The following is a 16,227-nucleotide window of genomic DNA, read 5'->3' on the forward strand; positions in this document are numbered from 1 at the left end:
TTATCTCCAATTATATTAATGGTTTAAATTTTGATGTAATATTAATAAAAAATATTTACTTTACAAAAGACAAAAAAATATGTATACAAAAATATTTATTATAAAGGCCATACCACACATAATCAATATTTTTTCTAAATCAATATTTTCAATAAAATGTTACTTATGTCAATATAATATTTTTCGGGATTCTTACAACTTAATTATACCATAAACAAAAGCTAAATTTGCTATAATATAACGATAGAATTTTGTTAGTCAATGTTTAATTAAGTTTAAATTAGGACAAATTCAAAAGACCTGAATATTTATTGTGATGTCTTTTTGAAATATGCACCATATGTATGTATACACCTTTAACACCAGTAAAGCTTGCCAGAATGTGTTCTGCACGTCAACAACGTGATGCCAAGCGAAAATTCTATTTAAACAAAATATATTCTGGTAATTTTTTCAATGGGGAACAAAAAAGGTTTAAACCGGAAACCATGATTTTCGCTTGGGCAATATAAAAATGCACTTAAAATAATTGACACGTTTGTTTCACTTTTTTCAGTGTAGCCATTGTTTTAGCAAACTCACATTCAGATTGTTTCCATTATGGGACTCTCCAATCAAGTCCTGATGGTTAAAATGAAGTCTTTCCCAACATTTTTTTTCTCACTGAATATCTAGTTTCACTCAGAAATGCACCACATCAGAAAAGTGCATTGGGCTACGATTGAGGATTCACTTTACATTTAAGAAATATCTCTTTGAGGCCAGAGCATTAAGTGCTGAAATACTCAATGCTTCATATAAACACATCCACTTAACCCAGCGGTAACCTCAAACATAAATGCACGAGTAAAAACAAACACGTGCACAGCTTTTTCCCTCTTCTCACGTTTTTAGACGCCTGAAGATGTCTGTGAAAGTTTCTGGGTGTTATATAACGATCTAATAAACCATCAGACTGATAAACTGAAAAAAAAAAACTCAATGTCAAAGACACTCTCACACGTTCAGTCTAGCACGAGTACATGGAACGAGACAAGAGACAGGAAGACCAATGACAGCAAAGCTGAATTTGGCCCCCTGCCTTCACTCTATCTGTTCTCAATTACTCCAGACTTCCCAGGACTCTCTCCTGGCATGAGGAGGGGACATTAAGGATGCCCATGTGTGTGTGTGGCTTAGTGTGAGTTTGTGCATGTGTGTTTACAGCCTGTATAAGACTTCCTGTCTGGGGGATAGAGAAGTGCTGCTAAAAATACTCTGCAGTCCTTCTCGCCAGATGTGCTTCACATTATAGCTCCAGCAAAAACACAGTCACACATTTTACTAAAACAGACATAATAGGGACCCCTCCTCTCTGTCTGCCTCTCTCCCTTTCTCTCTGTCCATCTGTCTCTCTATTAAGGTTGACGGTAGTTCGGTCAGGCGTGAGTTGGAGATAACAACATCAGTTACTTTTCCCTGGTTGCTTTTCCTCATCTTCTTTTCCATCGCTGGTTCTTGTACGTGTTCCTGAGGTATTTCTGGGGGCACTTGAACACATTTTGCTTTGCTGAACCCATATATTACAAAGGAATTCACAAATTTAAATGTAAAATTACAAATTAAAGTGATGTAAAAGGATAATTAATTAGTAAACAACAGTTAATTAATTTTAATCTAACAATTATATCTAACAATATATATATATATATATATATATATATATATATATATATATATATATATATATATATATATATATATATATATGTATGTTTTTGTGTGTGTGTGTGTGTGTGTGTATACTGTATATGGATGTAAAAATATATTTATACGTGTATGTGTGTGTGTGGGTGGGTGTATGTATACTATATATATGTGTGTGTGTGTGTGTGTGTGTGTTTGTTTGTTTAATAATTTAAATAATTATAAATAATTAATCTATGACTTGTTTGTAAAGAAAAATATACAAGTCATCCACATAAAAAAAATATATATATATATATATATATATATATATATATATATAAAATATTTAAAAAACTGTGGTGTTGCCATAGTACACGGCCAGTTTCATGTGACCATAGCACTTTTTGTTACTGAATAATTATGGTAATCTGAGGTTCAAAATCCATTTCCTTATGTTAATATGTACACAGCAATGTTTTGTTATGTGTATATATATATATATATATATATATATATATGTTGTATAAATGAGGCTTACTGTGTTTAAGTTATTTGTATATTGGTGTAATATGTAGATTCACCCTTTGAATATAATATATAGGCTCTATATATATATATATAGATAGATAGATAGATAGATAGATAGATAGATAGATAGATAGATATAGCCTATATATTATATTCAAAGGGTGAATCTACATATTACACCAATATACAAATAACTTAAACACAGTAAGCCTCATTTTAGCAAAGATAATGACCACGTATGAACAAATTCTAAGTGCTTAATAAAACATTTGGGATCAGTTTGGGGACCCACGGACCTGATAAAAAGGTGAGTTAATAGAAAAGGGTGAAATGTGGCAAGTGTGAATCTGACGGTATAATCTCCGGTGCCAAGTAAGGCAAATTCTTGCCCATGCCCCACACTCCAGATGGCTGGCACGGATACATGCCATCTGCCAGTCCAGAGCTGCAGGGAAGATTAGCAGCCCACTGCGTCCCATTGACACACACTCACACTAACATGCACAAACTCAGTCTGTGTGTCAGAACAAGGTAAAGAGGATTACACACTTCTATCTTGCCACCGCAAGCCGGGGGAAATCGCTTCCAAGCTCGCTCCTTGTAAAGACATACACACTCATACAGTATATACATACGCTGAGAAGAGCCTTTCATCAGCATGGATGGAAAACACACAAATACAGACCCAAGAGCCATCATTAAAACACACCTCGCTCCAATCCCATGATAGAGAGGTTTGTGAACATCTCCCATGGTGCATCTCTCACAACATAAGAAATTACCCACAGGACTAACTATACACTTACACAACTAAATCACTATGGGGTGGTGCAAGCGCTGACATCATATAAACAAAGTGACTTAGATGTGCTAATAAAAAACTAGATGAACAAAGCATGTATCATTACATCTGACTTGTGTTCCAGTAAACATCCCTGTTCCAGCATTCATCACTGGAAGTGAATGTAAGCAAATGCAGCTATTCTTAGAGGCCAGACATCCAAATGCAAGTCAAACACAGACATCAAACACTTCCACGCCTGTCTAACACGTGCTCTAATAGACTGCCCACATATGCTCTATAAAAAACACTGACCATGACGCCATGACTATAAAGATCACAAACAAGCCAGACTGCTGGACTCCTTTGCTATCAAAGGCAGGGAGTCATAATAGAAGAGAAAGGTTTAAGAGAGAGAGAGAGAGAGAGAAAGTGGCAGTATGTTATTTCCTTCCCTATTGACGTTCCTTGTATTGGTATTCGCAAGCCTACTTACACTCAACTTAAACTGATCTTTTCTTGACATTCTTAAATGCGTATATGGAACATAAGAAAATGAAACCCTTAATACCCTCTTAAAAATCCAGCAAGGCTGGTCACCAGCATTTTTTGCATGCTGGGACCAGCATGGGATGCTTGTTTGTTGGTCCCCAGCATGGTGGACCAGCAAGCCAGATCAGTTTTGCTTGAGAACAGCATGACTATTCTAGTCCACCAGCACTATACCAGTTCTAACCAACATAAACCAGCCTGGACCAACATGGAATTCATGCTGGTTTATGATGGATTTTTCAGCAGGGTAGTGGTCAAAACTGACATCCAGGCAATCAAGAAGACGAATTTGAAAGGTGAACAGGTAACACTGTACAATAAGATTAGAAATGTGTTCATGTTAAAAAAAAACATATTCTACTTTTACTGTTGCTTATATACTAACATTTAAAGTTGTATAAATTAAATTAATGTATTCTCAATAAACATGAATTAACAATGAACAATAGTATGTTCACAATTATAATATAATTAATTAAATATCATGAATAATATGAATATTGTAAATTATATTGTATTATATTATATTTAGATATTTTAAAAAGCCATTTTATGAATATGAACAAATTGTTGTTCATTGTTAGTTCAGGATACCTACTGCATAAACAAAATGAACCTTACTGTAAAGTACTGTACTGCCACATATTCAACCACTTTACATGTTCAGGTCACTGAAAGGCTGTGGTCGTTAGTTAATGTGACTGTCCGGACTGTGTGCGATTATGGGCCTGTTAACTGGGGTGATGGGGGGGGAAATTAGTGTCACTGGAAGCCGGTGAGACGAGAATCCGTCTGATGTCAGTGTTTTAGCGAGATCTCCAGCTGTGCCACTGCCCCCAGCCTGACCCTAATTCAAAGAGAACGCAGGTCTACTGTTGCTGACACTTAATGCCAGGGATTATATACTGTCCTCTCATTGGTGTAGAGTAGATATCATTTCAGTGTGGCGCTACTGTAACCCTTTTAATTAAATAAAAGTGAGAACCTTGTAATGAATTCTTTCCTTTGGAATTAGGGCAACAATCATTTGATACACTATGGCGTACAGTGCAACTTGTCACTTTCATATCAACGCATATGCAAAGTCATAAGCAACAGCCAGACAAGGTCAGAGGTGAAAATGCTCCAGTGACAGCTATCTACTAAAAGTATTGACAGTTCACTGAACTAATTTATGCCAGTGCTGTATGTTTGGAGTCCGGTGCAGAACAAAGCGCTCCCGCAGGACAAATGGAATCAATCTGGTTCACTGGCATCTGGTAATGATTCTGAACTGGGCAGAAGGGTGAAGGTGGATAGGTTTGCATTTGCTGTTACTAGACTGAAACAAAATAAAATGTGACATAGACTCTAGTCTATAGTGTATAGTCTGTATCTTAATTTCTTATCAATGCAAGTGTGCCATTTTTAACCAGCTGTATAGCTGTAGGGGTTGGGTCAAATTTTGATTGATTTATAAATATATCTCCATGGATATATTTCTCTGGCCAAAATATATATATATATAAAACTATTCCACCATAATTTCTCTCCCAGACTAAGGAGATATTTAAAACAAGAGCTTTATATACCGTACGTCTGAGCTGTAGTGCTGTAACCTTGCAGATTTTGGTACCCAATAGCAACCATCCATTTTCTCCAATGTGATTGGTTGGTGAACACACGCTAATACACACAAACCCACGCACTCTACATGGGATATAAAGATCCATTGCATTCAGCGCTTGTGTACATATGGTGCAATTTACAAGAAATGTACAAATGAGTAATTCAGCTCTAGGCCGACAGCTATGCCTGACCCACATCCTTTAACTGTGTTGATGAAGACTAGATTTGTTTGGCCTTGTCTGATCCCTGCAGGCAGTAACTAGAGGATTTTAAAGGCACAGGAAGGATTCGGTTTCAGAGATCCAATAGCAGCCAAGCTAGAAGCTGAATTAAACTATGGTGAAACATGACTCTCAAGCCATTTCCTAGTTATCAGAACAAACCCAAAGTGACCTTTCTGCTGTATTCATATTTAAGTATGACTTTCAACAAGGGCTGCACGATTGATTGAAAATAAAACAAATCACAATATGCCTTTGCGATTATCAAACCACAGAGCCTGTGATTTAATTACATTTTAATCTGCATGCTTCAGAGTGAAGCGCAGCGCAGTGTTCTTACAGTACACGTGAGCATCTCATGATCTGGTGTTTTCAGTGTCTCAGGACAAGTGAATGTTCGCACTGCTCTACACAAATCTCTGCATCTGATCTGAGTCTGGGTCACTCTAATGAGCATTTGGGGACGAACATGTGCCGACCATCTTCCCATACTTGTAGTGAGAAGCGCTTATCAACAAAAGAGAAGCATTAAGGGCTCCCTGCATACTTTTATTTAAAGGAGTAGGAATGAAAATGAATCCCAAAATGTATGGCCATCCTAAGTGTATATGATTTCAGCCAAAAACAATCAGAGTTATATTAAATAATATCCTGGCTCTTTCCAGCTTTGTATTGGCATTGAGAGTGTTTGAAGCTCCAAAAAGTGCATCCATCCATCATAAAAGTAATCCATATGACTCCAGTGGGTTAATAAATGCCTTCTGAAGGTTTTTGTAAGAAAAAGATCCATATTTAAAACTTCATAAACTATAATCACTGGCTTCCAGCAACAGTCATACACGCGTTCATGAGAGAGCCGAGTTCCAACGGAAGAGTGACCTCATTACCTATCGTGGGACATATGACGTTAGCTTTATCGCATTTTAAATCACACATTTTTGAAAAATCGCCATTTGATTCTTTTCAGCCCCATTTCCAACTTCTTTACAATGCCATATTTTGGAATGTAATTGTGCAATCTGACTAGTCTCCCAAAACACTTGTCAACAACCTTCTGCAACTCAAAAATGTTTATCATTGTGACCTCAAATATTTTTTACTGAAAAATGTACCTCTTGTGTTGGTCCCCATGTCTGCCACCTTCTGAAAAGCATCAAGGAACGCTGAAGCCGCCAACACTGTGGTTCTGTGAAGGGAGTAAACAGCAAAACATTTATAGTCATCAATGCCAGTGCTGATTAAGAACAGCAGGCAGACCTGTTGAAAATCAATCTGATTCACTTCTTGAGAATGCAGATTAAGGCCCGAATGGATGGCTTGATGTGGACTTGTGGTCTCATGGCCTTCGCTCGTGCAAATCCATGAAGTCCATGAGACCTCAGGGTGTCCCGTTTGTCATTTTATGATTCAGAAGGGTTGCTCACGAGGGCTATTCGACTTTTTGTCGATTCCACACTGGTGTGGACTATTACCCAACAGCCCATGCGGCAAAATATAGACTGCAAGGGTTGAGGGTGACATTTGGAACAGGACTTCATCATCATTATCTACAAATAAATAATCAATAAAAGGACATCTGAAGTGTAAAATCACCTTAGCTGGGAATGTAGTTTTGTGGCCTTTGCAATGAAGTCTTCCCACACCGGGTATGAATACTACAGGAAGGAAGAGACACATATAAGAGAGTTAGTAAGGAGATAAACCTCAGAATCGAACTGCACACATACAGGTACCCAAACACGGACACATTCAGAACTCCATGCACTACAAAGAGAGAGCAAAGCACTTCAGATGAGGACCAGATGTCTCATTGAATACAGTCATGACACTCTTCCATGTGTTTTAGAAGAACATTCTCGCCAGAAACACCAGCTAAACTCTGTCCAGGTGTGTCTGCCATCATAGTTTCCTACGCGGTTTAAAAGACCAGCAAATGTTGTTCCCCAACATAGGATGCTGGTGTTCTCACAATAGGTTTCTTAAAGGGATAGTTTTATGGAACATAAAAGAGGATATTTTGAAAAATGTATCAGTGTTGTTTTTTTTTCATACACTGAAAGTCAATGGGCACCAAAACTGTTTGATTGCCACCAATAGAGGTTTGGGGTGACATGAGGGTGAGTAAATGTTGACAGAATTTTCATTTCTGAATGAACTATCCTTATCCCTAACCAGCGTACCACGTCCTTGGTCAAGTAGAACCTCTGTAAACAACAGTAAAATCATAAAAGAATTACTAAGATTTTAATTCCAAAAGAATTGCTTATTTTCACACTCCAAGATGCAAGTTTTATATGAAACAAATGAGAAATCAACAAAGGCCTCAGGCTTGCACACTAGATCAATTCAAGAGAAAGTCTGTCTTTAATAAACAGAAAATTGAAGAGACAGGAAAGAGGAATCCTTTTAAAGCTGTGCTGACAGCTCTTGTTAAGAAACTGGAGAGGTTGGAATAAGGTTGTTTTGCATGGTCTCTGTATCTGTCTGAACAGCCTCAGTCTCTATAGACATTTGTGTTAAAAACTGGTCAATAATTCTGGCATCGGGTTTGCTGACACAACCGCTAAAGATGGAAAGACACTTGCCACATGGTAGAATACTTGAGATATCTAATATAAGCAGTGGTTTCTTATTATTTCTTTTTAAAAAATAATTAAATCATGGGAGTCTGACTTTTTTTTTTTTTGTTGATGTTGGAATCTAGGTTTTCTTGTGTTTTGGAAGAAAGCTTAATTCTGCTCTGTGTCCCACTGTGCACTTAATATTACACCCTTATGCCGGGGACACACTTAACGACTAGCTAAAACATTCCAAGACTGAATTGAACACACTTACAGACTGTTTCCAATGACTGGAGCAGATTTTAAACACCGACTGTGAACACCGACTGAACGCAACTGTCTATGACTCAGCACGTTTGGGCATGATCAGTCGTAAGCATCAAATTACATTAATAATCGGCCTTACAGTCTTTAAAGGGGTCATATAATGCCATTTTTGTACAAGCTAATATGATTCTTTAGGGTCTAAATTAAAAGTTTGTAATATACTTTAATTAAAAATTCTCATTAGTATTGTAAGAAAACACTCATTTTACCTGGTCAAAAACAGCTCTGTTTTCAGCACGCCGTTTAAGTGCATGTGTCTTTAAATGATAATGAGCTTTGCTCACTGCCCCTCTGTTCTGTGCGTACACCATTTGTAACACAATAACCATAACGCGTTGTTCGTTATAAACGTGGGATTATGAATTATATTGAGATTGTCGTACATAGAAAACATGCCGTAATGTACCCTGAGTGTAAACAGCCGCATTCATCGTGAAGCGTGCTAGCGATTTGCAAAGATGAATATAAATATCAGTGTTTCCCCTAGGTTTACAGGTTTGGGGGGGGGGGGGGGGGGGGTTGGTTGGTTTGGGGAAAATTGACACAGACGCTATCTATCTATCTATCTATCTATCTATCTATCTGTCACATAAATTGGTTGTCTGGGAGGGTAATGGTTTGTAAAAGTTAAAAAATGTTAACATAAGATAGCTCTTTAAAAAAATAAATAAACATATTTAAATTTTTTTAAAATTGACTTTTGCAAATAACCTTTGTTAAATTTATAGAAGTATTTGTTAATATTAATGGACCAGAGCTTAAATAGTTTTATTTTTTAACTAACAACTAAAAAAAGATTTATAAATACTAACCAATATATATATAAATGGGCTTTTTTTATGAGAAGTTTTTATTTCTATGATGCACTTATTGGAGAGAATAATCCTGTCAGACGCACCACTGCTGTGAACGCGCGTTCACGTAAACACAATTTAAACAATGTATTATTCAATACATTACATCTATATAATTATATATTAAGTTGCTCAAGCAAGTGGTAAAATATTTAACCATGTACTTATATTAAAATCTTTTGTATTTAAATTTTAATACAATAAATCTTGCATGTCACAAAGAACTTGTTTTTCCACCTCCACGAATAAGACGAGTGTTGTTCATTATGTCGCCTTGTTGAGGTAAATTGTAGTTTTCCTTGCTTTAACTCAGTCTTAAAGTGAAAAAAGTAGTAATTAATTAAATAAATTTATGGTGAGATTACTACATTTTATTTAATTAATCGCACTTATGGTGAAATTACTACATTTTCAGGTCAATCGGTGTTCATTTTGACCACGAAACATGCGCTGTCACTTTAATTCAGCGTTTGCAGCACAGCAGAAATAGACTCGGTGCAGAAACGATCTCTGCACTGCTGTATACGCACCGCAACTGGAACAGATCGATCATCGACCGACTGCATCCTCGTGCAGTGTGAAAGCTCTGTTAACATGGGTACGGAAAAAAAATAGTCACCGCAAACGAAATATATGTGAAACGGGCATTAGACTTGGAGCAGGAGAGCTACTCCGGCTGCTACTCGCAGTAGAGCGAGTGTTGCCATCTTCAGTTCAGCGACACATTTCCAGCCGCGCGCTCTCTGTCCGCTAGTGCTCAACTGTATGTGACGCAAGTGTTTGTTTGTGTGTGAGTGTGCGCACTCATTGGGATAATTGTAAACACAGACAGAAAAGACATGCCATCGTGGAAATAAGATAAATAACATATTACTTAAGGGCCATTTAGGTTTTTTTTTTTTATAAAATAACAAATTGTAATCTATCGCTATAAAGAAAATCAAATCAAATTTACTTGACCTCCAAGGGGGGCGGGGGGAGCCGTTAGGAGGGCGGGGCGCCCCCCTTATATAATGGTAGGGGAAACACTGAATATTAATATAAAGGTTAATAAAACGTTACACTCACTTCTTCTTCTGGAGGTGCAGTAGGAACATGAATAGTTGGTACCGATCCTTTTTTCAGGAGCAGCTTCTTAGCAAAACCAGCTTTATACTGACCCTCGTTTATAAAGCAATGTGAAATGATTCGCGCAAACATGAAAGTATTGACGTTGATCGTGGGGAATATTCCCTTCGAAAACAAAACTCAGCCACTCTCAAAACTCTTCATCAGTTCGGATTTAGGAACATCAAAATGACTGCTGTGTTCCGTATTGCACCCAAGAACAGAACACCACAATCGCTTAGACGCCATTCTGCTCATAGACAGTGCTCCAGCGTATCAACAATGACCGCGCGACCCTTATCTATGATAGGGCGCGTGAACTCAATTAAAATGATGGCTCTCCCCAGGTTCCTCTATCTTTTCCAATCTTTACCTATTCATACCGAAAAAAAAATTTACGCTTTTGAACTCCATAATCTTTTCTTTCATTTGGGGATTTAAGGTACACCGCATTTCTAAAAAACACATCACCAAACCCAAATCGACAGGAGGCCTTAGCCTGCCTAATTTCCAGCACTACTACTGGGCCGCAAATTGTAGAGCCTTGACGTATTGGCAAAATGCACACCCAGGTAATGTTACAGATTCAACCCCTGCATGGCTTGCAATTGAACAGGACCTTCCCGAAGGCTCTCTTCCCGCTCTTCTCTTTTCAACAAACAAACTTCCGACAGCTATCGCTGGTTATAGGTTCATAGTTACCAGCTCCCTAAGAATTTGGCAACAAATAAAAAAAACATACAATCTACCTGATTTTTCAGCTTACACCCCTATTTGCCACAACCCCACTCCCCCCCCCCCCCCCCCCACTCTTTAGATGATAACACTTTTGTGATCTGGAAGAACAAAGGTCTTGCCACTTTAGCAGACCTTTACATCGAAAAAAGCTTTCGCTACCTTCACGCAACTGAAGGAAAAATATGCACTCCCACTTTCACATTTCTTCCGTTTCCTCCAGATTAGGGATTACACATGCAAAAACATAACAAACTTTGAGTCACTCCCTGTCTCCACAGATTTGTACGCTCTACTAAATCAGGCCCCGCCCTGACTCTCGTTTTATCAACATTTTTACAGCTTATGAGCCTGCTCCTGCTCGACACCTAAAGGAAGCCTGGGAGAAAGATCTTGGTATTACAATCAGTGTCGACGACTGGGATACTTGCCTTTCCGCCATCCACTGCTGCTCGATAAACTCTCGACATCAACTCATCCAATTCAAAGTAATCCATAGACTCCATTATTCCTGCACTAAACTACACTCTTTTTATCCCTCTGTTTCCCCAATCTGTCCAAAATGTAAAGCAGAAGAGGGCACTCTTGGTCATCTCTTCTGGTCCTGCCCCAAATTAAACGAATTCTGATCTGATATATTCAATTGCCTCTCCACGATTCATGGTTGTGATATCACCCCAGACCCTTACACTGCTATATTGGGCGGGGCCCGACACCTTACTACTCTAACCCATCTTCAACAAAAAAACGGTACAATAGAGTATGGTCATTGCAAAAAGAAATATTTTAACTTTATGGAAAAATGAAAATGTGCCATCTTTTAAGACCTGGTTGTTAGAAATCACTCATCTAATGCAGCTAGAGAGGGTTCGACATAGCGTTTGTTTGACCTCTGCGACCTTTGATAAAATGTGGCAGCCTTTTATGTTGTACTTGTCGAGACTATAACCCTGTGGGTATTTACCTGTAGATGTGTATGCATTATTGGTGCTTCTTACCATGTACATGTATTTCACTTTGTTGAGATAACAAGCATGCTCTTACTGGTGCTGATTGCTCCTTTACTAACAGTGCTTTGTATTACTTCTGAGCAGAATTATTTTTTTTAATCTCTGTAGTTGATTTTACTTTTACATTATCTATACTATTTTGTTTCTTTCTGAGGCAGGGAATGTGTATTCCACTTATTTCATTTATATTTGAGTTTATGTGTCTTTATTTGTATTCTTTCTGTCTATATTTACACTGTTTGTGTAATTGAAAATGTGTAAATAAAATATTTTAAAAAATATATATAAAAAAAACAATGACCGCGCGGACTATGATTGACAGCTCGCTCACGAGCGAGGGCGGGTCTGTGTTGAAACGCTGCTGTCAATCAACAATCGTGGGAGGGGCGTCGATTTTGTGACGTCACAAAATCGAACGGCTTGATTTGAGACAGGGGAAAACATATAAGAAGATTTAAAAAAAAAAACACTGGATGGATTTTTAGCATTTTTATGATGGTTGTGTACAGGCACTGCTAACACACATTTCAGTACAATCAACTTGTAAAAGTGCATGTACCATTATATGACCCCTTGCTTTAAGTGTGTCCCCAGCTTAAGTTACACACAGTCTGCACTACCATACAAATGTTTGGTAAGAGTTTTTTCAAAGTTTTTGAAAGACGTCTCTTATGCTCATCTAAGGCTGCATTTGCTATAAACAAACAAACAGTAACACTCACTGAAATATCTGTCACTGTTAGTTTCTGTTTTCATGGACTTCCAGTTTGTTTTCATTCTCATCATGTGCTCCGACCTTTGTTCAGTTTTCCCTCGCCTCACTATTAGTTCATTTGTGTCAGCTGTGCTCTATTAATTATCCTCGTTTGTGTTGCTATATAAGTTGATCCCTCACGTTCATTCTCTGTTTAGTCTACGTTGCTTTAGTGTGTTGCCCTGTCTGTTTGTTAATTCATTGTATCTTTGTCATTAAAAATTCTTCAATTCTACAATTTAAAAAACTATTTTCTATTTTAATAAATTACAACATGTAGTTTAAAGCTGAATTTTCAGCATCAATGCTCCAATCTTTAGTGTCACATGATCCTTCAGAAATAATTCTAATATGCTGATTTGGTGCTCAAGAAACATTTCATAAAAGGTTCAAAAGACTAACATTTATTTTAAATATATAACAATGTAAACATCTTTTTTTACTGTCACTTTTTATCAATTTAATGTGTCCTTGCTGAATAAAAGTATTAATTCCATTTTTTTTTATCGTACTGTCCCCAAACCTTTGAACGGTAGTGTACATACTGTAAATGCATACAATAAGAAAATTGATTTTGACTCACTAACTCCGACTACTCTAAACAGTCAAAGTCAGGTCTATTTAAAACCCACAGGTGGTTAATTAGCTTTCAGGCAACAAGGACGAAAAAGACGCAAAGGAGATTGAGACTAAAACTGATGAATAAAAAGGTTGTTGCAGGTTAAGAACAATCTGCAGATGCTGTGATCAATTCACTTATAGGCCGCAATAGGCAATACAGTATGTATTGTCTATTGTAATAATATGATCATCTTATCATATTTACAGACTTTTAATCAGAAAAGAGCATATTGTTATAACCATTTTGCCTAGATTTTTTAAAAATATATATTTACTTTATCACAGGTTTAAACTTAGTCTAACGTTGTGTGTTATTTTCACTGATTGAGCTATTCAGTTGAGGAAACAGTAAATGTATTTCTTCATTGAATATATCTTCTCTGTTTTAAAATGTAGGCTAATATTGTAATTAAATATTTACAAATGAATTGATATTAAATCACATCAGAATCAAATTTAGAGCTTGTGAATAGGAATTAGATCGTGTCGAATCAGGAAATCAGTTAGTTAGAATCTAGGATTAAATAGGACTTTCCTAATAATACATTAAAATATCAATGTCTTGCTGTTTATGAAAGAAGAACCGTGTTGTGATTGGAATCAGTTACAAAGCCCAGATAAGACTTTAAAGAAAAGCCAAATTTTGTAGTTATTTCCTAGGATCCATGCAAGTTTCTGTGGCCAATGAACACATTAAACAAGATGACAGAAAGTCCTAACATTTCAACCCAAGATTGAAACAGTAATGATGTTATTTGTATGGTCAATTTATCATAAAAGCCCTTGAGTTTATCTGAATTCATGGAGGCTCACAGTCACAGTCCAAAAGCTAAAAAACAAACAAACACCAAAAGGTTTGAAAAAATATACTAAACAAAATTTGTGTAGACAGAACTGTCAACGCTGGAGGAATTTAAAGTACACAATTATAAACATATATATATATAGCATTTATTAAATGAACTGGGTTACACTAGACATTCTTCTAACTATAAGTAGGCTAACTTAGCAATGTCAACTAACTGACTTTTAGACTGTTAGGGTTCAGGTTAGTAGAATAAGTTGACATGTAGTTGCAAAGTTAGAATGTCTGTTGTCAAAATAAAGTGTTAGCAGATATTAAGCAGACTAGTCTAATGAGAGTTAGTTGACGTAGTTGTAAAGTTACTTATAATTAGTAGAATGTCTAAAGTGGACCAATCGAAATAAAGTGTTACATTTTTTAAACTCATGAGTATAATTATTCTTACGTATTTATTTTAATATTAGTTTCACTATTTAATTTTGTTTTAGAAGTGAAAAAGTATGTTTCTGTGTTTTCATTTCATATTATTCTAACAAAAATAGCTGTCATAAACCTTTGGCCACAGCTGTAAACTCTTTTATAGACCTTAGTCTGCCAAGAGAAATCAATGAGTAGAGAAATGTTACAATATGCTAATTTTTGAAGAGGAGTTTGCCCTACCCAATCAAATCATCATCTCTTGACATTACAACACTCTCCGGCTGTACCCTCTTTACGACTGTTGATATACTGCATGTCAAACAAGCTGAAGGTTGCCAGGGTTGGTCCTGTGCCAAGTCTGGAGCCGTTCACAACATATGAACTCCAGATCTGGCATCTGGCCACTGAACTTCACTCAAACGCCAACTTTCAGCAATAACATTCACTACTGGAGCCACACGAGAACATGGAAACCATTTATGGAACGGTACGTACAACCACGGGGTTCTGCTTAAGCAACGCAACAGGCTGGAAAGCTCTCCAAAAAAATGTGCAAATAGCTGTAGGAAAAGGAGATCATATCTGAGAGATGGCCATGAGAGGTTTAAATGTTACAGGGGAACAGATTCAATTCAGTTTCTTTACACAAATGTGCAAAGACCTTGGATCTTTCAACAACGCATGCGTTTTTAATGACATTAGACGTTTCACACAATAACATACGATTTTGGCTTGTCTTCATTAAGGAATACTAGAAATGGTTCTTCTTAATAAGATATGTGGTTCAAAAATAGCGTAAATAAATCCAATATTTACATGCCATGTAATATTATATCTCTTATCCCATTCCTAAGGTTGGACAAAATAGCCACTGTGATATCTAAATCAATTACTCCCCAAATTTTGCATAGTTAGAATGAGTTTCTGTGTTACAAACTTTTCTCTTCTGACAAAAATGTATGTAATGCTTTCCTAAATGTCTGAATGTCAATATTCTACATACTGCATTGCATACAAAAAGATGTATAAAAGCTGTTTTTGATTCTTTTTACTCAACTGAAAATCACAACAAGGCTCCGAGCAAGGGAGATTTTAGCCGAGCTCCACGTTTAAACTCTCTCTGATGCATTAATATCTCTTTATGAGCCATGCATAATCCCTGCGCATTAACATTGCTTTCACAAATCATCAATATGATAGAGGGTCAATCTGAGAGATATTTTGACTCGAGTTCAAAATAATGGTAAATGTCTTTTGGTCATTGGACAACTAATAGCTAGGCAGACTTTTAGTGCACCATTTTCAAATCTGTAAATGGTGAGGGCTATATGTCAAATAAAATGAATTGGGTTAAAATGGGATTATGGTTGTTGTAAAATTCAAACGACATATGAGCCTCTAAGACCGTGGTGCTACAGTGCACATAAAACACTTGACTTTCAAAACATAATTTTACATTTCTGTTCAAGCCTGGAAAAGTGGGTGGTGCCCATGCTTCTTATAAAACCCCTATATTTTGGAGAAAATGTATTTCTTAAGAATTTTTATCATTTCTAGCTAAGCCCCTAACTGGACCTATTTTCTGTGGAAAAATTATCTTTTTCGTATTTTACGTAGGCCAATTATTTGTATTTATCTCAAATAGAATGCACAAAAATATGCTTTAACATATAAA

The 16,227-nt window shown here is 36.6% G+C and overlaps 1 protein-coding gene across 4 annotated transcripts in view; it reads right to left on the reverse strand.

The window, feature by feature from the left end:
• Window positions 1-16,227, reverse strand: part of mtss1la (MTSS I-BAR domain containing 2a) — a 34,506-nt gene that overhangs the window by 17,527 nt on the left and 752 nt on the right. For all 4 annotated transcript variants that reach the window (XM_084408604.1, XM_084408603.1, XM_084408602.1 and 1 more), the window contains exons 2-3: window positions 6,952-7,013; window positions 6,471-6,544 (exon numbers count right to left, since the gene is read on the reverse strand). In XM_084408604.1, the coding sequence (XP_084264730.1) occupies window positions 6,471-6,544; window positions 6,952-7,013 (136 nt within the window). The remainder of the gene's footprint in view (window positions 1-6,470; window positions 6,545-6,951; window positions 7,014-16,227) is intronic.

Source organism: Rutilus rutilus, assembly GCF_951802725.1.
Source record: "Rutilus rutilus genome assembly, chromosome: 5".
Lineage (NCBI taxonomy): Eukaryota > Metazoa > Chordata > Actinopteri > Cypriniformes > Leuciscidae > Rutilus > Rutilus rutilus.